This window comes from Trichomycterus rosablanca, chromosome 11 (genome assembly GCF_030014385.1).
Source record: "Trichomycterus rosablanca isolate fTriRos1 chromosome 11, fTriRos1.hap1, whole genome shotgun sequence".
Classification (NCBI taxonomy): Eukaryota; Metazoa; Chordata; class Actinopteri; order Siluriformes; family Trichomycteridae; genus Trichomycterus; species Trichomycterus rosablanca.
Genome location: NC_085998.1, coordinates 28,426,488 through 28,454,343, shown reverse-complemented (window position 1 = coordinate 28,454,343; position 27,856 = coordinate 28,426,488). Strand labels below are relative to the sequence as shown.

At 40.8% G+C, this 27,856-nt stretch overlaps 1 protein-coding gene across 3 annotated transcripts; it reads right to left on the bottom strand.

Annotated features, from left to right (window-relative positions):
- Positions 1-17,344: 17,344 nt before the first annotated feature.
- On the bottom strand, positions 17,345-27,539 carry bida (BH3 interacting domain death agonist). 3 transcript variants are annotated; one of them, XM_063004628.1, is made up of 4 exons: positions 27,475-27,539; positions 25,444-25,714; positions 21,225-21,346; positions 17,345-18,453 (listed from the first exon to the last, which is right to left on the bottom strand). In XM_063004628.1, exons 2-4 carry the CDS (start codon positions 25,691-25,693, stop codon positions 18,268-18,270), a joined length of 558 nt encoding a protein of 185 aa, XP_062860698.1. In that variant the 5' UTR covers positions 25,694-25,714; positions 27,475-27,539; the 3' UTR covers positions 17,345-18,267. The 3 variants fall into 3 exon arrangements, with proteins under 3 accessions (XP_062860698.1, XP_062860696.1, XP_062860697.1); XM_063004626.1 differs by lacking the exon at positions 27,475-27,539 and adding an exon at positions 27,261-27,445; XM_063004627.1 differs by lacking the exon at positions 27,475-27,539 and adding an exon at positions 27,275-27,445.
- Positions 27,540-27,856: the final 317 nt, after the last annotated feature.

The following is a 27,856-nucleotide window of genomic DNA, read 5'->3' as shown; positions in this document are numbered from 1 at the left end:
TGGCACACGGTGTGTTAGTGTGTGTTGTGCTGGTACAAGTGGATCAGACACAGCAGTGCTGCTGGAGTTTTTAAATACCGTGTCCACTCACTGTCCACTCTATTAGACACTCACGATTGCTCATCTATTGCTGCTGTTTGAGTTGCTCATCTTCTAGACTTTCCTCAGTGGTCACAGGACACTGCCCACGGGGCACTGTTGGCTGGATATTTGTGGTTGGTGGACTATTCTCAGTCCAGCAGTGACAGTGAGGTGTTTAAAAACTCCATCAGCACTGCTGTGTCTTATCCACTCATACCAGTACAACATACACTAACACACCACCACCATGTCAGTGTCACTGCAGTGCTGAGAATGATCCACCACCCAAATAATACCTACTCTGCGGTGGTCCTGTTGGGGTCCTGACCATTGAAAAACAGCATGAAAGGGGGGCCAACAAAGCATGCAGAAAAATAGATGGACTACAGTCAGTAATTGTAGAACTTAAAGGTGCTTCTATATGGTAAGTGGAGCTGATAAAATGGACAGTGAGTGTAGAAACAAGGAGGTGGTTTTAATGTTATGGCTGATCGGTGTATTGTCTAAGCAATCAAGGGTTAAGGGCCTTGCTCATGGGCCCAACCTTGGCAACCTGGCAGTGGTGGGGCTTGAACCGGTGACCCTTTGATAACAAGTCCAGTACCTCGACCTCAATCGAGGTGGTCCTAGATTGAGACAGATGCTCGATTGGGTTCAAGTCTGGGGAATTAGAGGGGCAGGGTAGTACTTGGAAGTCTTGTTCATGCTCCTCCAACCAATGTCAGACATTTCTAGCTGTGTGACATGTCTCATTGTCTTGCTGGATGACCCCATCTGCTCCAGGGAAGACAATCAGCATGTATGGGTGTACAAGATCTGCAAGGATGAATTCATACCCACATCAGTTGAGAATGCCCTCCACATGGAAACATTCCCCAGACCATAATGCTGCCACCACCAGCTTGTGTTCTTCTAGCAATGGTTGCAGGGTGTTTGTTTTCTGATGTCTCTCGCTTGACATGTCAACGTCTTTGGGCAATGTTCTGTTGGGAAACTTGGGTCCTGCCATTCATGTAGATGTTACTTTGACACATACCACCTACCTAAGTAGACCGTGTACACTCTTTCATGGAAACAGTATTCCCTGATGGCTGTGGCCTCATTCAGCGGGATAATGCGCCCTGCCACAAAGCACAACAACGAGTTTGAGGTGTTGACTTGGCCTCCAAATTCCACAGATCTCAATCCAATGGAGCATCTGTCAGATGTGATAGACAAACAAGTCCAATCCATGGAGGCCCCACCTCACAACTTACAGGAGTTAAAGGATCTGCTGCTAACATCTTGGTGCCTGATACCACAGCACACCTTCAGGGGTCTACTGAAGTCCATGCCTCGATGGGTCAGGGCTGTTTTGGCAGCAAAAGGGGGACCAACACAATATTAGGAAGGTGGTCATAATGTTATGCCTCATCGGTGTATATTTTAAATGTTATGAAGTATTTGTAATATTTTATTAACTTCTCTAATATTTAAGAATGACTGAATGATTTGTCCCCCTTCAGTGTTCATGTGATATTTGGTTGCATCCCAGACCACATTTGTAATGCTACACAGAGTAGATCTTCCATTTGTAGGGCACTAATTTGTGATGCTTATTAATCCAGTACTGTGAGATTCGGGACACAGCCTGCTTTAGTCGTCCTCACTTTTACACTGATCAGCCATAACATTAAAATACCTATTTGTTTCTACACTCACTGTTCATTTTATCAGCTTCACTCACCATATAGAAGCACTTTGTAGTTCTACAATTACTGACTGTAGTCTATCTGTTTCTCTACATACTTTTTTAACCTCTGTTCTTCAATGGTCAGGACCCCCACAGGGCAGGTATTATTTAGGTGGTGGGTCATTCTCAGCACTGCAGTGACACTGACATGGTGGTGGTGTGTTAGTGTGTGTTGTGCTGGTGTGAGTGAATCAGACACAGCAGCACTGCTGGAGTTTTTAAATACTGTGTCCACTCACTGTCCACTCTATTAGACACTCCAACCTAGTTGGTGCACCTTGTAGATGTAAAGTCAGAGACGATCGCTCATCTATTGCTGCTGTTTGAGTTGGTCATCTTCTAGATCTTCATCAGTGGTCACAGGACGCTGCCCACGGGGCGCTGTTGGCTGGATATATTTTTGGTTGGTGGACTATTCTCAGTCCATCAGTGACAGTGAGGTGTTTAAAAACTCCATTAGCATTGCAGTGTCTTATCCACTCATACCAGCACAACACACACTAACACACCACCACCATGTCAGTGTCACTGCAGTGCTGAGAATGATCCACCACCTAAATACCTAAATACCTGCTCTGTGGTGGTCCTAACAAAGGCTAACAAAGTATGCAGAGAAATAGATGGACTACAGTCAGTAATTGTAGAACTACAAAGTCCTTCTATATGGTAAGTGGAGCTGATAAAATGGACAGTGAGTGTAGAAACAAGGAGGTGGTTTTAATATTATGGCTGATCAGTGTATACTAGTAGTTTTGCCCTCCAGCTTATGCTACAACATGGTATGAAGTTGATACCTTTTAAAATATGTTATATTTTATAATATTTTAAATGTTATAAAATATGGATAACCTTTAATTAACTTCTATAATATTTTTGAATGACTGCAAGAAATTACTTCACACTTACCTGGTGATTTTTTTAGTCCAGTACTGTGAGATTCAGGACACAGCCTGCTTTAGTTGTCCTCACTTTTATACTAGTAGCAGGCGGCACGGTGGCTAAGTTGGTAGCACTGTTGCCTCACAGCAAGAAGGTCCTGGGTTCGATACCTAGGTGGGGCAGTCCGGGTCCTTTCTGTGCAGAGTTTACATGTGTCTGCGGGTACTCCGGTTTCCTCCCACAGTTCAAAAACATGCAGCCAAACTAATTGGAGACACTGAATCGTCCTATAGGTACCTAGCCGCTAGGATGAATAAATCAGTGCGTTGTAGTGCCGGTCCCAAGCCCGGATAAAATATGAAGCGGTTTTGTCAGGAAAGGCACCCGGCGTAAAAACTGTGCCAAATCAATAATGCGGATCACGGTCCGCCGGCGACCCCTAACGGGAGCAGTCGTGAAAATAGAGACTTTTATACTAGTAGCAAACTAAGTAGCTTTGTTTGCCTTCTTAGCACTGCTCAGTGTTGTCATGCCTGTGTCTTTTCCAAAGCTAACAAGCTAGCTACAGGAGCAAATGTGTCTACAAAACAAAGAATCAGATTTGGTTATTTGTAATTTGCAGTGCAGTCAAATTTGAGAAGGGGACTCAAGTTGCCCTGCAGTCTGAACGTAATTCAGAAGAGATGTCTGGCAGTAAGAATCAGAGGTGGAAAGTAACGAATTACCAGAGGTGGAAAGTAACGAATTACATTTACTCACGTTACTGTAATTGAGTAGTTTTTTTGTGTACATGTACTTTTTAAAGTAGATTTTACAACCAGTAAGTTTACTTTTACTTAAGTATGTTTTGTATTAGGAATTGTAATTCGCTAAATTTTAAATAACATCCGTTACTGAGTAAAATAAATGCTAAAAAAATCGCGTCTGGGAAACTGCTGCAGTAAATTCTGCGATGGGGAGTCAGATCTTTTGGCTCGGTTCCTTTTAAAGAGCCGTTAAAAAAAATGGCTCTTCATTCTTTTGTTCAGGCAGCGAGAGGCGCTACTGTAACTATAATACAGCCCCAATATTAATGATGAACAATCATCTAGTTCAAACAACACTTAAATGAGAAAAAAAGATTGTTGTCAAAAGTATACAGATTGACAACAAGTATATTTTATTTAAAAAAAAAAGTTTAAAATAATTGCAATAAATCATCTGTTGTATAACTTGTAGCCAAACTGGGCTTACATTTCATTTAATTACATTCCGATCGATAATACGTGATAGAGAAAAAACTACAGGGAAGAGACATACTGTGGTTGCATTGCATTTAGTTTCAGAAAAATCCTTGTGCAGAGATGTGCCTGTGTTTGTTTCTGCTAAGCGGAATGGATTACCGCCGATAAGAACTGCGCACAAATAGAAATATATATACAGTGTATCACAAAAGTGAGTACACCCCTCACATTTCTGCAAATATTTCATTATATCTTTTCATGGGACAACACTATAGACATGAAACTTGGATATAACTTAGAGTAGTCAGTGTACAGCTTGTATAGCAGTGTAGATTTACTGTCTTCTGAAAATAACTCAGCCATTAATGTCTAAATAGCTGGCAACATAAGTGAGTACACCCCACAGTGAACATGTCCAAATTGTGCCCAAATGTGTTGTTGTCCCTCCCTGGTGTCATGTGTCAAGGTCCCAGGTGTAAATGGGGAGCAGGGCTGTTAAATTTGGTGTTTTGGGTACAATTCTCTCATACTGGCCACTGGATATTCAACATGGCACCTCATGGCAAAGAACTCTTTGAGGATGTGAGAAATAGAATTGTTGCTCTCCACAAAAATGGCCTGGGCTATAAGAAGATTGCTAACACCCTGAAACTGAGCTACAGCATGGTGGCCAAGGTCATACAGCGGTTTTCCAGGACAGGTTCCACTCGGAACAGGCTTCGCCAGGGTCGACCAAAGAAGTTGAGTCCACGTGTTCGGCGTCATATCCAGAGGTTGGCTTTAAAAAATAGACACATGAGTGCTGCCAGCATTGCTGCAGAGGTTGAAGACGTGGGAGGTCAGCCTGTCAGTGCTCAGACCATACGCCGCACACTGCATCAACTCAGTCTGCATGGTCGTCATCCCAGAAGGAAGCTGACGCACAAGAAAGCCAGCAAACAGTTTGCTGAAGACAAGCAGTCCAAGAACATGGATTACTGGAATGCCCTGTGGTCTGACGAGACCAAGATAAACTTGTTTGGCTCAGATGGTGTCCAGCATGTGTTGAGGCGCCCTGGTGAGAAGTACCAAGACAGCTGTATCTTGCCTACAGTCAAGCATGGTGGTGGTAGCATCATGGTCTTGGGCTGCATGAGTGTTGCTGGCACTGGGGAGCTGCAGTTCATTGAGGGAAACATGAATTCCAACATGTACGGTGACATTCTGAAACAGAGCATGATCCCCTCCCTTCGAAAACTGGGCCTCATGGCAGTTTTCCAACAGGATAACGACCCCAAACACAACCTCCAAGATGACAACTGCCTTGCTGAGGAAGCTGAAGGTAAAGGTGATGGACTAAACCCAATTGAGCACCTGTGGCGCATCCTCAAGTGAAAGGTGGACGAGTTCAAGGTGTCTAACATCCACCAGCTCCGTGATGTCATCATGGAGGAGTGGAAGAGGATTCCAGTAGCAACCTGTGCAGCTCTGGTGAATTCCATGCCCAGGAGGGTTAAGGCAGTGCTGGATAATAATGGTGATCACACAAAATATTGACACTTTGGGCACAATTTTGACATGTTCACTGTGGGGTGTACTCACTTATGTTTCCAGCCATTTAGACATTAATGTGTGTTGAGTTATTTTCAGAAGACAATAAATCTACACTGCTATACAAGTTGTACACTGACTACTCTAAGTTATATCCAAGTTTTATTTCTATAGTGTTGTCCCATGAAAAGATATAATAAAATATTTGCAGAAATGTGAGGGGTGTACTCACTGTATATACAGTGTATCACAAAAGTGAGTACACCCCTCACATTTCGGCAAATATTTCATTATATCTTTTCATGGGACAACACTATAGAAATAAAACTTGGATATCATCATATATATATAACGGCTCCCAGAGGCGCGACTCGGTTCCTTTCGTTCATTTTAAAGGGCCGTTCAATAGAATCGGATCGTTCGCGAATGACCCATCACTAGTGGTTATACAGTTTGAAAAAGTTTTATGGGATGGTCTGTACTAAAACGACACATTACACATCCCTAAATGTTTTTTTTTTCTATTATATTTTAATGAAAAACAACTATTGATTTATATCCACTTGTTTGTTGTTTGTTTATTAGGATTTTAACGTCATGTTTTACACTCTTTGGTTACATTCATGACAGGAACGGTAGTTACTCATTACACAAGGTTCATCAGCTCACAAGTTTATATCAAACACAGTCGTGGACAATTTTGTATTTCCAATTCACCTCACTTGCATGTCTTTGGACTGTGTGAGGAAACCAGAGCACCCGGAGGAAACCCACGCAGACACAGGGAGAACATGCAAACTCCACACAGAAAGGACCCAGAACGCCCCACCTGGGGATCGAACCCAGGACCTTCTTGCTGTGAGGCGACAGTGCTACCCACTTAGCCACTGTGCCACCCTATATCCACTTGTCCTGTTTGCATTACACAGGAGAGACACCCCCTCCTGTTAAAAAAGTAACTAAGTAACATTTACTCTGAGTACATTTTAAATAAGTTTAAACTTTTTACTTGAGTAGATTTTTAGACTTAGATTTTACTCATACTTAAGTAAAAATGTATTAAAGTAATAGTAATTTTACTTGAGTACAATATTTTAGTACTCTTTCCACCTCTGGTAAGGATGACTGGTCAATGTAAAGGTTTTTGTTTTTAAAAAGTAAACCTGCGCTCAGGTGGAAAAGCGGTAAAACATGCTAGCAAACCAGATCAAACATCTTGATGTTGCAGGTTTGAATTTCCGCTGTGCAATGATTGGCTTGACTGAAGGTGGGAATGCCGGAGGGGATTCTTCACGATTGCTGCAATTACGACCTCTGCTGGCTGATCTATGGTGCCTACATAGAGACGGGGGATAACAGAGATCAGTGTGTGACTCTCTGTGAGCGATACGAATCTCCATATGAACCTGCCTTGTTAATTAATAAAGTTAATCTGATTATGGTAGACTAGTACCTGTTAGTACTAGTACCTATAAATGATTATGGTAAGTGCACTGCTGTTCCTTAAGCCCATTTTAGTAACACGACCAGTGAAACTGCTCAGAATCTGTGTTTTTTCCTCTCTGTGTGAGAGCGACAGCTGAACATTTGCATATTTTTGTTGCTGAATCAAATCTTGTGGACACGGGTGGCAACGTGGCCCAGCTGTGTGGTTGCTAAACATCTGTGGTAAGTTTGGACTTCCCTCTTTCTTTACAGTTGGCACGGTTCAGTCAGGCAGGTGTTGTTCTTCTCAGACTGCCAGGAAAAGAAGCTTGGGACCAAAGACCACATTTCCATTGCTCAAGATTCTTGTGGTGTCATGCTTTACACCACTCCATCCAAAACCTCGGCTCCCGGTGCACAGTTTTTGTGCTGATGTTAATTTTAGAGAGGATTTGAAACTGCAGGTGCTGAGTCAGCAGAGCGTTGGTGACTTGCACTGATCAGCCATAGGATTAAAACCACCTCCTTGTTTCTACACTCAATGTCCATTTTATCAGCTCCACTTACCATATAGCAGCACTTTGAAGTTCTACGATTACTGACTGTAGTCCATCTATTTCTCAACATACCTTTTAGCCTGCTTTCACCCTGTTCCTCAATGGTCAGGACCACTACAGAGCAGGTATTATTTAGGTGGTGGATCATTCTCAGCACTGCAGTGACACTGACATGGTGGTGGTGTGTTAGTGTGTGTTGCACTGGTATGAGTGGATCAGATACACCAATGCTGCTGGAGTTTTAAAATATGTCCACTCACTGTCCACTCTATTAGACACTCCTACTTAGTTGGTCCACCCTGTAGATGTAAAGTCAGAGACGATCGCTCATCTATTGCTGCTGTTTGAGTTGGTCATCTTCTAGACCAGGGGTGTCAAACTCACGGCCCGCGGGCCAGATCCGGCCCGCCACGTCATTTTATGTGGCCCGCGAGAGGTTCGACTGTACGATAGTTGTGATGGTTCGAGTCGTTACAGAGACGCAGTTATAATTTAACGGAACTCCTGCGCCTTTAAGAGACAACCGTGACATCGTAGTCATGGCAACTAATGCCTAGTTCACACTACACGATTTTTGCCCTGATTTTCGCTCGACGATTTTCGGCTCTCAGTCGCTAAGTGTGAACTATCCAACAACTCTACCCGACCAGCTCGCCAACCGCTCGGCGACTGGATCGAGTTTTCTAGCACGCCAGATATCTGATCTCAGACGGGCAACTGGGAATGAGTGACATGTCAAACAGCCAATGAGAACGCATAATGTAAACAATAATAAATAAATACAAATAATTATCTTTCAGTATAATACCAAAGCATTGTCTGTAAGTAGTGGCATTTATATTCTCAGTTAGTAAATGTTTAGTGAGTATATCACAGCGTTTTAGTTACAAATTTACCGTAATTAAATATTGTTGTTATGTTACTATAGCAATTAGTATCTTTACACAAAATTTTAACTCGTATTACTGTATTAAGTTCTTTATAGTTTTTATTGTTTGTATTTTTACTTCATTTTGATGCACACATTGTTTCACACAGCTGGCGAGCAAATAAACCGACTGTATTCTGAAGGGAGCTGTTTGTCTGTCTGTCTGTCTAGCTGGGAAAGGGGGATAAACTATTAGTGAGGGCAGAATGATTGTCTTAAAAATACACTGTAAAATGCATGCTGATTTTGTGACCTGCAAAGTGACACAGCCCACCAGTAGATGATGTTACACATACAGTGCCTTGCAAAAGTATTCGGCCCCCTTGAACTTTTCAACCTTTTGCCACATTTCAGGCTTCAAACATAACGATATGAAATTGTAATTTTTTGTGAAGAATCAACAACAAGTGGGACACAATCGTGAAGTGGAACGAAATTTATTGGATATTTTAAACTTTTTTTAGAAATAAAAAACTAAAAAGTGGGGCGTGCAATATTATTCGGCCCCTTTACTTTCAGTGCAGCAAACTCACTCCAGAAGTTCAGTGAGGATCTCTGAATGATCCAATGTTGACCTAAATGACTGATGGTGATAAATAGAATCCACCTGTGTGTAATCAAGTCTCCATATAAATGCACCTGCTCTGTGATAGTCTCAGAGTTCTGTTTAAAGCGCAGAGAGCATCATGAAGACCAAGGAACACACCAGGCAGGTCCGAGATACTGTTGTGGAGAAGTTTAAAGCCGGATTTGGATACAAAAAGATTTCCCAAGCTTTAAACATCTCAAGGAGCACTGTGCAAGCGATCATATTGAAATGGAAGGAGTATCAGACCACTGCAAATCTACCAAGACCCGGCCGTCCCTCTAAACTTTCAGCTCAAACAAGGAGAAGACTGATCAGAGATGCAGCCAAGAGGCCCATGATCACTCTGAATGAACTGCAGAGATCTACAGCTGAGGTGGGAGACTCTGTCCATAGGACACAATCAGTCGTACACTGCACAAATCTGGCCTTTATGGAAGAGTGGCAAGAAGAAAGCCATTTCTCAAAGATATCCATAAAAAGTCACCTGGGAGACACACCAAACATGTGGAAGAAGGTGCTCTGGTCAGATGAAACCAAAATCGAACTTTTTGGCCACAATGCAAAACGTTATGTTTGGCGTAAAAGCAACACAGCTCATCACCCTGAACACACCATCCCCACTGTCAAACATGGTGGTGGCAGCATCATGGATTGGGCCTGCTTTTCTTCAGCAGGGACAGGGAAGATGGTTAAAATTGATGGGAAGATGGATGGAGCCAAATACAGGACCATTCTGGAAGAAAACCTGTTGCAGTCTGCAAAAGACCTGAGACTGGGACGGAGATTTATCTTCCAACAAGACAATGAACCAAAACATAAAGCAAAATCTACAATGGAATGGTTCACAAATAAACGTATCCAGGTGTTAGAATGGCCAAGTCAAAGTCCAGACCTGAATCCCATCGAGAATCTGTGGAAAGAGCTGAAAACTGCTGTTCACAAACGCTCTCCATCCAACCTCACTGAGCTCGAGCTGTTTTGCAAGGAAGAATGGGCAAAAATTTCTGTCTCTCGATGTGCAAAACTGATAGAGACATACCCCAAGCGACTTGCAGCTGTAATCGCAGCAAAAGGTGGCGCTACAAAGTATTAACGCAAGGGGGCTGAATAATATTGCACGCCCCACTTTTCAGTTTTTTATTTCTAAAAAAAGTTTAAAATATCCAATGAATTTCGTTCCACTTCACGATTGTGTCCCACTTGTTGTTGATTCTTCACAAAAAATTACAATTTCATATCGTTATGTTTGAAGCCTGAAATGTGGCAAAAGGTTGAAAAGTTCAAGGGGGCAGAATACTTTTGCAAGGCACTGTATTTACACATGATCCTAAAATGTACAAGAAGATAAGTAAGAAAATTAAGCATAAGGAGGAAATTTAATGAAAGTGAAAACAAGTTTGTGCTTCAGGAAGAGAAACCGGTGTGTCTCTTGTGTTATGAGGCTGTGTCTGTGGTAAAGTAGGACAATATAAATGCAGAATTCGGCCTCCAAGAAAAACAACAGACTGCAATCACAGCAGGATACGTTACAATCGGCCCTTTGAGGGCCACAATAATGCTGATGTGGCCCTCGGTGAAAATGAGTTTGACACCCCTGTTCTAGACCTTCATCAGTGGTCACAGGACGCTGCCCACTTGGCGCTGTTGGCTGGATATTTTTGGTTGGTGGACTATTCTCAGTCCAGCAGTGAAAGTGATGTGTTTAAAAACTCAATCAGCGCGGCTGTGTCTGATCCACTCATACCAGCACAACACACACTAACACACCACCACCATGTCAGTGTCACTGCAGTGCTGAGAATGATCCACCACCCAAATAATACCTGCTCTGTAGTGGTCCTGACCATTGAAGCACAGGGTGAAAGGGGGCTAACAAAGCATGCAGAGAAACAAATGGACAGTGAGTGTAGAAACAAAACGGTGGTTTTAATGTTATGGCTGATCAGTGTATGCACTAAGCTTCTCCTGAATTTAGTGATTAATGTACTGTATGTTAGTGTATGTTAAGAGCAATCTTAAAGACACTCTTACTTCAATTGTTTTGGGTTTTTCTTAGAGCCCTGTTTCCCTGGTTGAACTGAATAAGTTACCAAATGACTGTGCAGGGAAATCCTATCAGTCAAGTGCTAAATCTGGAACCAAAAAAGATCACCTGTTTCATCAGAGTGGTGAAAAAACCCTTAATGAAATAGCTCAGAGACTGGATTGTGAGTAGGAAATAGTGCTTTCTCTCTACTGGTGCTGACCCCCACCTTGATTGAGGAGAGCGAACTGACACACACCCCCTCCGACTCGTGCACAGTAGCCGACTGCATCTTTTCACCTGCACGGGGCGAGTTCATATGCCAATCGGCTTTGTGTACAGAGCCACACCCTGATCACATTACCCTGATCTCCAACTTTGTGCAAACACCATCAATCAGCCAGCAGAGGTCGTAAATGCATCAGTTATGATGAGGTCCCAGCTCCGGCTTACCCACCCTGTATGAACAAGAAGCCAATCGTTGTTCATATAACTGCCCAGCCCAGCCAGATGGCAGAGCTGAGATTCGATACGATGTATTCGAATTCCCAGCTCTGGTGTGCTCGCGTATTTTACTGCTGTGCCACCTAAACAGCAAAAATAAACATCTTTTTATACTGTTGTTGTTGTTGACCTTGTAAGACAGTGGAAGATTGCACAGTTTTTTTTATATTTTGTTTATGCACTTTCTCCCTTTTAGAGCGTCCAATTGCCCGATTGAGTCATGCTTCCTCTCCACCTATGCCGATCCCCACTCTGATTGAGGAGAACAAAGCTAACCCATGCCCCATCCGACACGTGGGCAGCATGCCGTATGCATCTCTGTCACCTACACTTTGACGAGTGCAGTGCAGATCAGCACTGTGTATGGAGAGACACATCCTGACAACACTCTTTTTCCATCTCTGTGCAGGTGCCATCAATCAGCCAGCAGAGGTCATAATTGCATTAGTTATGAGAGAGTCCCTATCCGGCTTTAATATCCCACCCCTATCTGAACAACAGGCCAATCGTTGTTCATGTGGCTGCTCAGCCTAGTCGACAGGCAGAGCTGAGACTCGATACGATGTATTCGAGATACCAGCTCTGGTTCCAGTGTGTGTTGTTACCGCTGCGCCACCTGAGTGGCGAAGATTGCACAGTTAACATAGGAACTGGTCTAACTCAGCTTAAATTGGGTTTTGGACGTCAGACAATGCAATTGACGCACTTCTTATCATGTACAACAGACCTGGGCATTGTACGGCCCAGGTCCCCAACCGGCCCGCATGAGGTTCGTGGCAATTAAAAATTTGACGTAAATAAATGTACATCATGCAATACATGCAATATAACAGGATTGTTTTTGACGGGAGCGCTGTCTTTTTAAATATTTGCAAGTTTCGTTTTCGTGTGTGCGAGTGTATCAGCTTCACCGTAATGCAAAGTTGCGAACAGAACTGAGTGTGACTGACGGTCGAGTTTTTAACAAGACGTGAACTTCTGAAGTATTTATTTACTGAAGTCAGATGTAAAGCTGGTTAACGATCACACTTTAGGGTTTAAATCGCTGTTACAGTACTAAACTGAGAAATACATGAACATGAACGATGTGGAGCGTCACACCTGAAGCTTCACTAACCAACTGCAAGCAACAAGGACTTTTTATAAAGTTTAACACAAACAGAACTGAAGCAGTCAGGACCAGCTTTGTGATTTTAATAAGAATATCCAACAATAACAAAGGACTGAGAAACAAATGATGTAATTAGACTCAAAACAAAATAGTGTAAAGTTTAAAAACCTGCACATTTTGTTCACATTTGTTTTTTGCATTTGTTTGTTTAAATAGTAAAATAATGTTGATGTTTTTACTCTGCCTACTTCTAATTGTTTGATTGTAACATCTAAACATTAACAGCTTATTAGAACTGTACAATTTACTGCTTTTAATAAAGAGTGAGCAGTTGTAGCCTAGTGCTTAAGGTACTGGACTAGTAACCAGAAGGTCGCTGGTTCAAGCCCCATCACCACCAGGTTGCTGCTGGCCCTTAACTAATATTGAGCAGAATTAAGTTCACCTTATTGGTGACAGTCCCAGTTTCTTATGTGGCCCTTTCGAAAATTTAATTGCCCACCTCTGATGTACAACATGTACCCATCCAGTAACATTCTATTGTAGCAGTATTCTTGGAATATGACTACTTCTAAAAATTCCCTTAAGCATACAGTATCTACGTTTTCTAGGTAGTAATTGATTATGTAATAATACCTCTAATGTAAATTAACAAGTTATTATAGGGTTATCACATGATATCATCTGCTAATCAAGAGTCAGTCACATTTGCCCAAATATATCAAGAACCCAAATGTGAACCTCCGTTTCATTACTTAGCACAAGACACACAAATGCCAACCAATACAAAATAGACATGGTATGAACTTTCATGGGGTCCAGGGGCAGAAACATTTAGCCTGCTTTCACTTTGTTCTACAATGGTCAGGACCCCCACAGGACCACCACAGAGCAGGTATTATTTAGGTGGTGGATCATTCTCAAGCACTGCAGTGACAATGACATGGTGTTGGTGTGTTAGTGTGTGTTGTGCTGGTATGAGTGTTTAAGATACAGCAATGCTGCTGGAGTTTTTAAATACTGAGTCCACTCACTGTCCACTCTATTAGACACTTCTACCTAGTTGGTCCACCTTGTAGATGTAAAGTCAGAGACGATCGCTCATCTATTGCTGCTGTTTGAGTTGGTCATCTTCTAGACCTTCATCAGAGGTCACAGGACGCTGCCCACGGGGTGCTGTTGGCTAGATATATTTTTGGTTGGTGGACTATTCTCAGTCCAGCAGTGACAGTGAGGTGTTTAAAAACTCCATGAGCGCTGCTGTGTCTGATCCACTCATACCAGCACAACACACACTAACACACCACCACCATGTCAGTATCACTGCAGCGCTGAGAATGATCCACCACCCAAATAATACCTGCTCCGTGGTGGTCCTGGGACAGTCTACAGTAGTTCTACAGTAATTGCATAACTACAAAGTGCTTCTATAAGTGGAGCTGATAAAATGGACAGTGAGTGTAGAAACAAGGAGGTGGTTTTAATGTTATGGCTGATCAGTGTATATAAACGAAATAATTTTCTAATTAGTACTAAAAGTAATCAAGTGTAATTTTGGTCTTTAGGATTTTTTCTCTGACTGAATTCAATGGAGGGAACATTAATGCACAATAAAAAGAAAAATTACAGATGCAAGTTTTCTCTTTGGTTCAATCTAGTCTTTGCAATTTTTAGTTGCACTTCCTTTGTTACTGGCACCACCCCTGCCCTGGCTGAGGAGAGCTGCTACCAGCACTTTTCCCTCAGACACTACTTGTAGTCATCGGTCGCTTCTTTTCTACCTGCCTGAGAGCTGTATGTGTTCATCCACCACTTGTGCAGCTGTCTTAATCAGCCAGGAAAAAGTAAGGAAACCCCTTGACCCTTCCTTCCCCAGGCACAGCCAATTGTACCTGTTACAATTGGTCTATAGCAGCGGTCCCCAACCTTTTTTGCACCCCGGACCGGTTTCACATAAGATATTATTTCACGGACCGGCTGGGGTGGGAGGATTTAAAATAGAATAAACGATCCTACTCACAAATGAGCTTGCTTTCACTGCAACAAGACGCTGCTCCCACCTAGTGGTGATTGGGAAAAAAAAGTAGTAAAAAAGTAGTTTTCATTGCTGATGGGTCCGTGTACCTTTGGTCATTCGTTTTTCACTTTAAATCCCAAAGTTGAAAAATGGGAAAACGGGACGTTTCAAGATCAAAAATCAAATAACAAACAGGCAGAAACTGAAAAACCGAAATCAAAATTTTTTATAAATTTTACCAGAAATAAACACACAAGCGTGTGCACGCGCTGCCATGCACGTATTTACTTAATATATAGAGAGTGTAAATCAAGCACAAATGTTGAGAAGACAGAGCATAAAGTAATAATGTTACGCCGCGTCCTCTGTTCTGACTTTTGTGTCTGCCGTAGTTTTTCCCTGCCCTTGTAATTCACTATTTAAAAAAAATAATAATAATAAATAAAAAATAAAAAAAGCACATCTCACCCGTCGTGTAATGTAAATTACAAATATATTGTCTGGCCCTTTAAGAATGTTAAGTGTACTATGCTACGGCATAGGGAGCAAGTGTGTAGGGAAGATATCAGAAATGATCGTCTCCGGCTGTGCTTATGTTGTTTTGCACTGAGCTTGTGTGACATTAAAAGTAGCGTTCTCGTTAAACCCCCACTCAAATGTTTGGACTTTGAATTATTTGACATTATTTTACATCACCGTCGTCACAACATTAACATTTACATTAATATTTTTTTTTACTGTAAAGAACTTAATTCTGTAATACAGGCATAATCGTACACGTCACTGTGTAACTATTACAACATTTAATGCATTTAAACCAGCGTTCTGCTTCATGCACTTTTAAGAAATAGCTTTAACTAAAAAATATTTTTGAAATATATTTAATTGTTGTTTGCTCCTTGTTTACTGCAGAGTTAGTTCGTGCAATTCTATTAAGTTTTGGATGTTTATTGGCCGAGAACAAGAAATACTATAATACAAGATCAATGAATAAACGAGTTTCGAGCATCAGACGATCATCCAGTATAAACTAACATGACCACGGCGGTGTACAACGTCCAGTACGAAAATCGCTTCCCCATATTGTTTGTTTTTTTGCACATAGAGCAAATACATGCACACAAAATTCAGAACAACAGAGGACACGTCGTTACGCTATTATTACTTTTTCAACACTAGTGCTTGATTTACACTCTCTATATATTAAGTACATACGTGCATGTCAGCGCATGCACACGCTTGTGTGTTCATTTCCGGGTTGATTTCGGAAAATTAAAATACGAGCCGTTTTCCAATTTCTGCCTGTTTGTTATTTGATTTTTGATCTTGAAACAAAAAACGAGTAACGTCCCGTTTTCCAATATTGGTTTTTGAAACGAAAAACGACCTGTTTTTTTTGTTTTTCAACTTTATGATTTGAAGTGAAAAACGAATGACCAAAGGTACACGGACCCTGATGTAGCGATCTCTAAATATTTATTCTTTAGGTGCAGCCCCATAATAAATGATCCATGGATCCACGGCCCAGTGGTTGGGGACCACTGGTCTATAGCACAACTGAAAGGGGGGTGGCTTAGGCCCTGCGATGGAAAACCGGACCCACTTTGATCTTGACTAGGTTAAAGCCATAGTAAATGAAACATGAAAATGAAACAATTATTTGAATTCAGAGTAATTAAAACAAGCAGAGTATTTAGGTTCTAATATGAAGTCTGGGTTGTGCTAACCTCAAATTGGTAAGCGGGACAGCAGTAGCTCAGCGGCTGAGGTACTGGACTAGAAATCAGAAGGTTGCATGTTCAGGCCTCACTACTGCCAGGTTATGAGCCTAAGCAAGGCCCTTAACCCTCAATTGCTCAAACTGTTTTCATTTACATTTTCGGCATTTAGCAGACGCTCTTATCCAGAGCGACCTACAGAAGTGCTTCCATAGTGAACATTACCTTACTCTAGTTTAAGTAAAGAACAGTCCAAGAACACAAATCTGCTAAAACCTGTTAGAACCAGAGGTGTTTGTTTTTTTGCAATAAATAAATAAGAGCGTTAGTAAGTAAGTACAAGTCAGCTTAAGTGCTTAGTAAAGAGGTGATGAAGGTTTTTAATCGTTTTTTTGAAGACAGCAAGAGACTCAACAGCAACAGACAGGGGAAGCTCGTTCCACCACTTGGGTGCCAGTACAGAGAAGAGCCTTGATGCTCGTCTTCCTTGAGTCCTGGGTGGAGGATCAAGTCAAGTGAGACTAGTGGCTCGGAGGTTGCGTGGTACAGAGCGGGGTTTGATTAGACCACGAAAGTAGCTTGAGGCTGGTCCATTTTTGGCTTTGTAGGCGAGCATCAGTGTTTTAAATTGAACGCGGGCAGCTACAGAAAGCCAGTGAAGAGAACGCAGCAATGGGGCGATGTGGCAGTGTTTAGGTTGGTTCAAAACCAGACTGGCAGTACAAGGGTTTAATAGTGGACGTGGGAGCACCTGCCAGGAGGGAAGTTGCAGTTGTGCAACCGTGAGATTACAAGTGACCGCACAAGAATCTGAGTAGCTTCCGTGGAGAGAAATGGTCGAATCTTCCTGATGTTGTAGGAGGAGGAACCGGCACGAACTTGTCATGTTGGCTACATGAGAAGAGAAGGTCAGCTGGTTATCCAGGACGACACCATTCAGTCAGAATTGTAAGTCGCTTTGGATAAAAGCATCTGCTAAATGCTGGAAATTTAAATGTAAAAAAAAAAAAAAAAAAAATCACAGTAGTTTTGTCCATTTTGTGTTTATTTTAGAAACAACAACTGAAAGTTACAATTAGATTGTATGTAAAAAAAAAAAAATCTTTTTTGGAACACATTCAGTGCAATGCAAGTTCAGATCAGACAGCTTTAAACAGACAATTATTTACTTTCAGTCTACTTTAAGGATGATCATTTCAGCCGCTCAGGTGGCGCAGCGGTAAAGTATGCTAGCGCACCAGAGTTGGGGTTTCGGATACATCGTATCGAATCTCAGCTCTGTCTTTCCGACTGGGCTGGGCGGCAGCATGAACAACGATTGGCTGTTGTTCAGGGTTAGAGGGTAAGAAAGTCAAATCATAGGTCCTCATAACAGGTGCAACTGTGGCACCTGCACAGGGCTGAGGAATAATGCTGATGGGGGTGTGGCCCTCCGTACACAGTGCCCGTCAAGTGTATGAACTCGACTCGTGCAGGTGAAAAATGCAGTCTGTATTGACTGTACGTGCCGGAGGGGGCGTATGTCAGTTGAGAGGCGTCCTCAGTCAACGCTGAAGGGTCGAATCAGTATAGAGGACGCAATCAGGGTAACTGGACACGACTAGATTGGGGGGGATTATCATTTCATATTTGACACTAACGCACAATGAAAATGCACTGCAACTACTCTACAGAGACAAAAACAAACACACAGTCTATATTAAGACCTATGAGTAATCCGTAAACATTTTAAACATGAGCAGATGGTAACATCCTCTCAGAAACTTTATCCAGGTCAAACGTAACAGCAGTTACTCGAACCTGAATCCCAACTGCAGTACCAATTCACTAGGGTTCCTACTTTATTTGAATATCATTCAAAATGAACAGCACAAGCATAACAGATTATTTTCCCTTTAAGACACAAACGTTTGACAGATACGGAAACTTGAAGACGGAAACGGGAGAGAATCACCGAGATTTTCGGAAGTTGTACCGCATCAAGACGTTGCAGAGGTCACAAAGATAACGAGGTGTCCGCTCACACACCGCCTTTACCAGGGAGAAAGTGACTGCCATTACGATCCTGTCATTGTGCCCACCTTGTACTTCAGTCAGTACGCTGTCGACACCTTCTGACAAGTAGTCCAACCAGCTCTGCAAAGCACAATGCCCCAGAAGTAAGTACAGGCATGCTGCATTGTTTATTTATTAGGATTTTAACATCATGTTTTACACACTTTGGTTACATTCATGACAGGACAGTTAATCATTTTTTACACAAGGTTCATCAGTTCAGATTCAATGTCGAACACCATCACAGGTAATTTTGCATTTCCAATTCAGCTCACTTGCATGTCTTTGGACTGTGGGAGGAAATCGGAGCTCCCGGAGGAAACCCACACAGACACAGGGAGAACGTGCAAACTCCAAACAGAAAGGACCCTGACCACTCCACCTAGGAATCAAACCCAGGACCTTTTTGTTGTAAGTCAACAGTGCTACCCACAGAGCTGACTAATGCTGACCCCATGCTGCATTGTCAAAATATGTTACAGCATTATTCTATAGTTCGATTTGTATTCTTGCCTCTACTGCTGCACACCTCCATTCCTGACAGAGAAGGGCCCTAACTAACACACGCCCCCTCTGACACGTGTGCAGTAGCTGACCGCTTCTTTTCACCTGCATGAGGTGGGTTCATATGGGGAGTCATGCACTGATCCCTATTATCCCCCCTCTATGTGCAGATGCCATTAGTCAGCCAACAGAGGTTGGAGCAGTTACGCGGAATCCCTACAGCCTCCCTTTTTCGGACCAGCCAATCACTGTCTGTGTATGCGCCCGACAAGCCGTTAGCGGTAGGATTTGTGTTGGGCGGCACACCACATAGAGGGCTAGGTTTCAGCTGGTCAGTGCCAGCTTATTATAAAATGCAGTAAAAACTGTGTAAAATGCAGCTTAGCACAAAAACAAGAACCCCAAACATTAACAGCAGCTTTTTGTGTTTGGCTTCTTTTTTTTTCCCACTGAATTGTTCATTTTGGGGGCAGCTTTGAAAGTCATTACTGCTTTGCTAGGCATATCAGTCTCTCATAACATTTTTTCTCAAATCATTGGCTTAACGTGTCACTGGCTACCAAATGTCCGTGAGTGTGTACATAAACACCCCAGTTGAAATACTGCAAGTAGGGCTGGACGATATGGCTAAAATTTATATCACGATATAACTCCTAATTTCGGTCGATACGATATAATTCCGATATCGATATGCATAACACAAATGTCAGAAAAACTGCCAAGAACACCAAATTGGATGGCTGTACCTGCAAACCTCTTTTCTGGTTTCTGGCAAGAAATACAAGCTGAATACACCACTGAATTAGTCCTTCATCTCTTATCAGCTATTTCATCTGCTTCTTTTTCAACTGTGGACAGTGGCGGAGCCAGACAATTTTCATAGGAGTGGCCAGACTAAGACCATTGCTCACAGGGGTGGCACAGAAACTGTCTGATACCTTATTTTTTTATGTGGCAAGTTGCTGTGGATCTAGTAGTGTTTTGGTCACTCACTCATTTACCTATACAGGCAGTGAGTGCCATGTAGAATTACATCAAGCCTAGCATAATAAGTTTTTTATTTTTTATCCCTGACAAGTAAAAAACTAAAATATAGCCTATAACCTTAACATTACGAGGAAGAATTTCAAAGATATTCCTTTGCAATACTTAATCATTTGACTGCAAACTTGTGTGTACTGAGGAGACTCATCTGAACCCCAGAACATGCTAGCGTGAATGAATGAAAAACTAATTTTAATTTTCTTTCAAGAATACGATACAGACTGACCAACACTATTAAGCCAAATCAGCATTGAAAATTGACTTTACTTTTAATAGCCTTCTACAATGCTGGGGCTTCTTAAAACTGAATATTTTCTTTTAAATAGAAGTGTTATTTAAATGCTATTAAATTGTTTTTAAAAAAAAAACAACAACGCCCAATTTAGAGGAAAATCGCCCAATCTGGCAACACTGGAACGAGCAGAGCCCGTTAGTGCCTTTACTCGTAGCGCGCCACAACTACTAAGTAGTATTAGTACTCAGTAGTACTACTTCTTCTGTAATTGTATTGGTGGTTGACATTTATGTTGAGTGTATTACTGCACTGTTTTGGTGGAGAACCACTTGCTTGAGGTGCGCTGTTGAATTGCGTCCCTGTGGGAACACCTGCGAGCAAAAATGCTTCCGCAAAAAAGTAACACCGGCAAAGCGGTGGGGGGGTGGGGGGTTGGCCACCCCCTGGCTCCGGCCCTGACTGTGGATGCTCGTTCACTCACAGCTGTTGAACTCATTTTGCCGCTAATATCCACCGTGTTGTAGGTAGCGTAGTGTAATCAGAGCGGTAACGCTGAGCACTGGCTTCGTGCCTGTGGCGTACGTCATCACGCACTGACGTATGCATATCGATCGAATTTGTTTAAAAATCATATCACCGTTATTGAAACATTTTCTATCGCGACATATATCGATATTGAATTATTGTCCAGCACTAACTGCAAGAAATCAGACTGTGACAATAGGAGGAATTGCATGTCCTTTAGTATTTGGGTGACACAGCAGTAAATTATACCTGTCCACTACTGCTGGGATCCTGGTTTCGAATCGCCAGCACTGCTATTGGCCAGTCAGGCGTCTACATACAGACATGATTTGCCATATCCAGTCCGTGGTGTGTTACTGTATTGCTCTTAGTTTTTCCAGGGAGACCAGACCCACCGCAACCCTGACCAGGGTAAAGCCGTGGTCAAACGTTACACAATAAAATAAAACTTGTATGTGCTGTTTAAATTGTAGTTAATTTTAGTAACCATGAACACATACACCTAATGAAATGAGGAAAGGAAGCCTACGCAGGTTGAACTCACCAGCTTAGAAGCGTTTCTGAGCTTCTTGTTCAGACGCTCTGCAGCTTGAGATACAATGCTGTCATTAAAATCATCTGCAATTCTGACAAGTTCAGCAGCCACCTCGCTCACTGCTTGTGCTTCTTCGGGAGTAACACACAACAGTAACATTCATTTGTTATTCAGTTCTATAACAACTAAAAATGTTAACATTTAGTCAATTAAATCAATAAACATACATAAGTCATAGTTTAATTCTGTCGGGTTAAAAAACGTCAAATAAATTGTACAATAACAACAGTGCATTGTACAATACCTCATCTGTCAAAAATTAGCGGAAGTGATTAGACACAGCTAAATTGAGACTTGCCCTCACCCACTCTTAATGTGCATGCACCAATTGTGTTTGCATTCCTACTAATAAAACATACAGTACAGTTGAATCAAAAATAGCTCTCTTATTATTACACAAATGTAATTAATCACAATTATAATAGACCACTGAAGTTGTGTCGTCATATTGTAGTCCACGCCATGTTGTTATGCCCATATTTGGTAATCCGGGTCTAAGAGAAATTTTGAATGGGAAAAATGAATGGAGATTTCGAAAATTGCCTCTCGCATCCTGTAGCCATAAAAAATGTTCCAGAGCTGTTACGTTTTGTTTTATGGAGATTCTTCTGTCTATTATCACTGGATCCTCTGAATTACGAAGTCGTTAAAGAGTCAAACTATGAATATTGCTACATGTAAGCTAATGCTACTGCGCACTGAATTGACGTCACTAGACTGGAAGCCTCTTAATTTTTTCTTTTTTTCTTTTATAAGCCTCTTAAATAACTGCACGAAGCAGCGCGATCCACCAGTGTAACAGTGGGGTGATATTCACAAGTTTTACTTTATATTTTTAGTAGCTAGCTACATTAAAGTAGAAAGCAAGGATGGTCGGGTGTTACGCCTTTGGTTGTACTCAACAAAAGCGGGCTGCTCTTTCCGTCAATTCGGTTGGTGTAGTTCAGTGACGTCTAATTAATGCGTAGTAGCATTAGCTTTCGTGTAGCATTATTAGTGTTATGATCCTTTAAAAACCTCGTAATTCAGAGGATCCAGTGATGTACAGGAGAAAAAAATTTACATAGGACAAAACGTATAGGGTTCTGAACATGTTTATTTAGCACAGAGCCGATTTTTTGAAAACCCCATTCATTTTTCCTGTAGGAAATCTGACTTAGACCTGGGTCTCCAAATATGGGCATAACAAGGACTACAGAATGACGCACGACTTCAGTGGTCTATTGAATTACTAAACCTGTTATATTTAAGTTAACCGAGATGAGTATGATAACTATTAAAATTCCATGCCCAAGGGCAGTTGTAGCCTAGTGGTTAAAGAACTGGACTTGTAAGCATAATGTTGCTGGTTCAAACCCCACCACTGCCAGGTTGCCACTGTTGGGCCCTTGAGCAAGGCCCTTAACCGTCAATTGTTTAGACTGTATACTGTAAGTCGCTTTGGATTAAAAAAAAAAAAAAGTGTCTGCTAAATGCCAAAAATTTAAATGTCCTCATTAGTCACGTTTTCTTAGATATATAAACATTCCTACAGAATGTGTTGCAAATGCAAGGTTCAATTATAGGGATGTAATGATACACTCTACCCACGATACGATTCACGATACTGGGTTCACGATACGATTTTTTTAAACAAAAAAAAACATGAAATTGAAGACAAATGATGACAAAGTTTCCTTTTATTAATTCTCTTTAAAAAATAAATAAATAAATAAAATACTGTATTTGTGCTTATCTTTTATTTATCTAAATAATGAATGCCCTTTTATTTCTGAGGTAGGTACAAACTTTGCCAAATAATGCTTATAGAGTAAAAAAAAAAAAAAAATGAAATTAAAAAAAAAAATCCAACATTATATAAATAAATAAATACAAATAAAGAAAGTATCCTCACATAAATAAATCTGGCTCGTCAACCAGGCAAGGTGAATAGCGCCGGTGCCCTCTGCTGTTTAAAGTGAATATCGATTGATCTTAAATGAATAACCGATTTGAATTGTGGCACATGTTCACCGATTTTTAAGTCTTGTGGTGCATCGTTACATCCCTACTTAAAAACCAGTTTGTAATTGTTAGTGAGCTGAGGACACTCCAGCTGCGTCCGGAATCGCATACTTACAGAGTACGTACTAGATTGGAGGAAGTATGCACTACTCGGCCGGTAAAGAAGTACATACTTTCAGCACAGAAGTTTGCAGTATGCACACAACACCGCTACATACTACATCCGCCATCTTACCAACGTTAAGTGATGACGTAATATCACCATAGTTACAGACACATAACAAACCCCACTCGCCAAAATTTTAGATATTTATTGTCTTTTTGTTATTTATTCGTCTTTAACATTTTTATTTTATTTATCTTACTTACACTTGTAAACTCTCCGTTTTCCACTATTGTTTCTTATTCCGCTTTGAACGCCTACGCAGCTCCAGTTGCATTATGGGATACATTAGCAGACCACAAGTGTGCATTGCTTGCATACTCAAACATAGCTGCCCAAGAAGTACATCATCCGGGTACTTCTCGCGTACCTTTTTGTGTATACTATGTATTCGGACATACTAACCGCTCTCACGTACTATTGAGTATGGAAGTATGCGATTCCGGACGCAGCCAGAATGTTTTTTCCTAATTTTCTTCTTGATATAACACTTTAGTTGCTCAACAGTCTGGACTCTCTGTTGTATATCGTGCCTAATAATGTGCCACACATTTACAGAATGTGGTCTGGAATTGCCTTGCTAAACCGAACGGTGGCTTTTGTAAAAATGACAAAAGATGTTTGGCATATATTTCCTAAGAATTAAAGTTGCTTTCACAGATGTATGAGTAACTAACATGATGCTTCTTTTTCTACAGAACTCAGCAATAGGGCTGTCGCGGTGAAAGAATTTCCCCTTGCGATATTCAGCCCGTGTCAATATTGCGGTATGCGGTAATATCGCCATTTTTTTTTGTTTTTGAAAATTACTTAATTGATCTGGATTTTAGAGCTATATAAACAAGCTTTATTGTTAGGCTATGATTCGGTATATTATTGCTTTATAATGACAAAGATGAGACAGCTTTAAGACCAATGAAATGCGTGTTTATTGTTAAATACAGAACAGAGCAGGGATGCGCGTCTTTTCTCTGTTAAAAAAAGGTTTAAATTAAGCTTCTAGCCTAGGCTAGATATACACTGTGAAACGAAAAAAAAAGTGTTTAGGCTAAAAACGCTAAACTAATCAAAATATGGTAAAAAAAAAAAAAAAAAAAAAGAATAAAGAATAAAGTCTGTAAGACCTTAAACCTGCATTATCATGCGCGCTAGAAGAACCAACATGTTCACCTGATGTGGTTTAGAGAGGATCTGAGTGGGGGAGTGATGTTTCCGACGTTACCGATGTTGCAGTAATACACAGAGCAGAGCAAATCTAGCCTGGTTATCGCGCCACTATTAACTATCTATTTAGTAGGAATAATTAACATAATATATACTACATTTTAAGTTATTATTCGTTTCAATACATTTTTATTCAACGAAAAAATACATTTAAATCATTCCAGCAAGCCAGCAAGAGAATATTTGCAGGCTGCAATGCCATAATAACCGTCATTAAGTGTTTTAGTTCACCAAGGCTGTTTGAATATAGTCCAAATTACAAGTATTTATTGAGTGTGAACTCAATTTAATCATTAATAAACTTGCCTATAATTCCTGTTGCCATTGTTTACATTTTAAAACACAAACTCTGACACTCAGCAGCAACGCATGAGAACAGGTTGCGGGAAAATGACGCTCTTAGCTCATTTTCATTATGATTTCATTTAACATTTATTACGCCCGAATGTAAGCGTATAAAACAAAATGGACCCAGCAAAAAAAAAAAAAAAAAGACAAGGAAGAAAGGAAAAACGTGAATATCGCGGTGATGCGGTTGCTTGGCATGCCCTGCGGTTGGCTGGTCTATACCGCGATATTTCAAAATTGTGGTTAGCGCGACAGCCCTACTCAGCAATCATAGATTGCAAAACTGCATTGTTTTCAATTTGTCTCAGAGGAGTTTAAGCCCAGTAAAATCAGAGCTTTTGGATGTTCTACTATACTATCTAGCATTAATCATAGTAAACAGAAATCTATCTAAGGGAATTCGGTCAGTTGTAAATGCACTGAACATACCTGGTAATGCATACTCGGCTTGAGGAGCAAAGTCCAGCAGTAGACTTCTGTTAATCGAGTGTCCATCTGTTTCCAGTAGACCATCAGTTTCTATGTCAGAGTCAAGCCCAAGACCATGCAGTTTTATCTTATGGTTTAAATAATCCACCTCTCTCTGAAGTTCATTGTTGACACATGGGCTTTGCTGCAGGAAGGTCAGGAAGACAAGGGAAGTCTGTGATAAACAGTCAATGTTCATGTTGATGTCCATCACACTGTTGCTCTCTTTAATCTGTAAAGTCAAAAACAAGCACAGTTGTATAAAACCACATTGAGATATTGACATTTTATTGTTGGCGGCACAGTGGCTAAGTGGGTAGCACTTCAATCCCTAGGTGGGGAGGTCCAGGGCCTTTCTATCTGGATTTCTCCGTGTCCGCATGGGTTTCCTCCCACAGTCCAAAGACATGCAAGTGAGGCGAATTGGAGACACTAAATTGTCCAAGACTGTGTTTCGATATAACCTTGTGAACTGATGAATCTTGTGTAATGAGTAACTACCGTTCCTGTCATAAACGTAACCAAGGTTTAAAACATGATGTTAAAATCCTAATAAACAAACAAACAAACAATAAATATCACTCATAACTAGCTATAAGCTGTATAATTTTTTATTCTGGTCAGGGTCATGGTGGTTCCAGTTTCCCAGGGATTAATGGGCGCCAATCCATGGTGAAATTATGTAAACTATTTTCTCTGAAAGTAAAATATTTTTTGCAAATATGATTATCATAAAGACCTCTATAATATTTGCATAGTGAAAGTCAGTCCATAATTTGACTTTCATGCTAAATTATTACCCATCTTATTTTAATGGATTTAGGAACATTTTATAAACTCAGATTTAAAAAGTACACACTGTAGTAACAAAACAGATGAAGTGCAACTTTTAATAACAATGTGTTTATAGGGCGTGTCCCTGTGTTAATAAAATCACACTCTTCTCTCAGCTTCCTCATTTTTCTCACAAGTACATCATAAAGAAGTTTCATTTAGTTGACATAAGACTGAGCTGGGTTTTAGGCTTTAAAGCAATCTGTTTAACTGCATGGATTTGTTAGCAAAATCTTATTATTTGTTGTTAAATGCATTCGAAATATGAGTTTTATACCCATATAAAACACTTTACTTATTGAGATTTATATTATATTGATTAAATCAGCACTTATACTAAAACATAAGCATGTTTTTGTGTTAGAGAACACAGAAACCATATTACAGTGGTATTCTTTTACACTTTTTTTTTTTACTTTAAAATAATGAATACAGTTGTGCATAAGCCTAAAGTATATAGGGCAGCTGTAGTCTAGTGGTTAAGGTACTGGACTAGTAATCAGAAGGTTGCCGGTTCAAGCCCCACCACTGCCAGGTTGCCACTGTTGTACAGTTGCTTAGACTGTATACTGTAAGTCGCTTTGGATAAAAGCGTCTGCTAAATGCTGAAAATATAAATGTAAATGAATACACAGCTCGGTGATAAAGTTTATGTGTGGGACACTATGTCCTTACTGCATCTCTCCAGTCTCAACCTACAGTAACAGGAGTAGGAGTAGTTACAGTACAGTAACTTTTTCATATCTAAAGGATTATTAGACTCCATACATGTTATAATAAGTCTATAAGCTACATGCTAATGTCTGACCGCTTCACAAGTACAATTTTTCATGCTAACTAGTTAGCTAGTTACAAAGCCACCACATTAACCGAACAACTTCGACTTGAATAAATGCATTTAAACATGACTTTAACATGTTTCTGTAATATATTTAATTACTTACATAAGTTTTCGCACCTTTTTGAACGCTTTACGATAGTTCCAAAAGAACCGAACAATCCTCTGCTCATCCTCTCTCCCTCGCGACAGGTTTATATGTCGAAGTTCGTCAGTCGTGATAACTGAGCGAGCGCTTTTGTTTCAATACACAAGCGGTTACTTCACTTTTTTACAGAGGGGTTAGTTAAATGTTGCAGAAAATAAGAGTGCGTTATTACCTTTTTCCGCAGCCTTTAACAGCTGTTATTTTCAAGTTCAAATACCTCACTTTAAAAACTTAACTGTAAATAAAGCTAAAATTAGTATCAGGCTGTTTTTATATACACCTTGAAAATAAACACCCCCTGGAATATATGCAGTCTTCCAAGTGGGCGTGGCTTAGGAAGAGTGAAACTGCATACTTGTCTACTAAAAAGTGTGGTGGTAGATTCGGTTCGTTTTATGGACTCGGGTTAATCTGAGTCGCTCAGTAATGTGATCCGGTTCACTTGGGTCAGTTGAGTCACTTGAGTCACTTATACTGACATTCTGATTGCGATTAATTTACTGCATGGAAATGCATCCAAATATCACTTGTCTTGTATCACTTGACAAGTTGAC

Coding starts and splice junctions, on each gene's coding strand:
- bida (XM_063004628.1), bottom strand. CDS start 25,693: ATGGACATCAACATGAACATTGACTGTTTATCACAGACTTCCCTTGTC. Junction 21,347..25,443: donor AGCCGAGTATGCATTACCAG/GTATGTTCAGTG, acceptor TTACTCCCGAAG/AAGCACAAGCAGTGAGCGAG. Junction 18,454..21,224: donor TCAGAAACGCTTCTAAGCTG/GTGAGTTCAACC, acceptor TGTGCTTTGCAG/AGCTGGTTGGACTACTTGTC.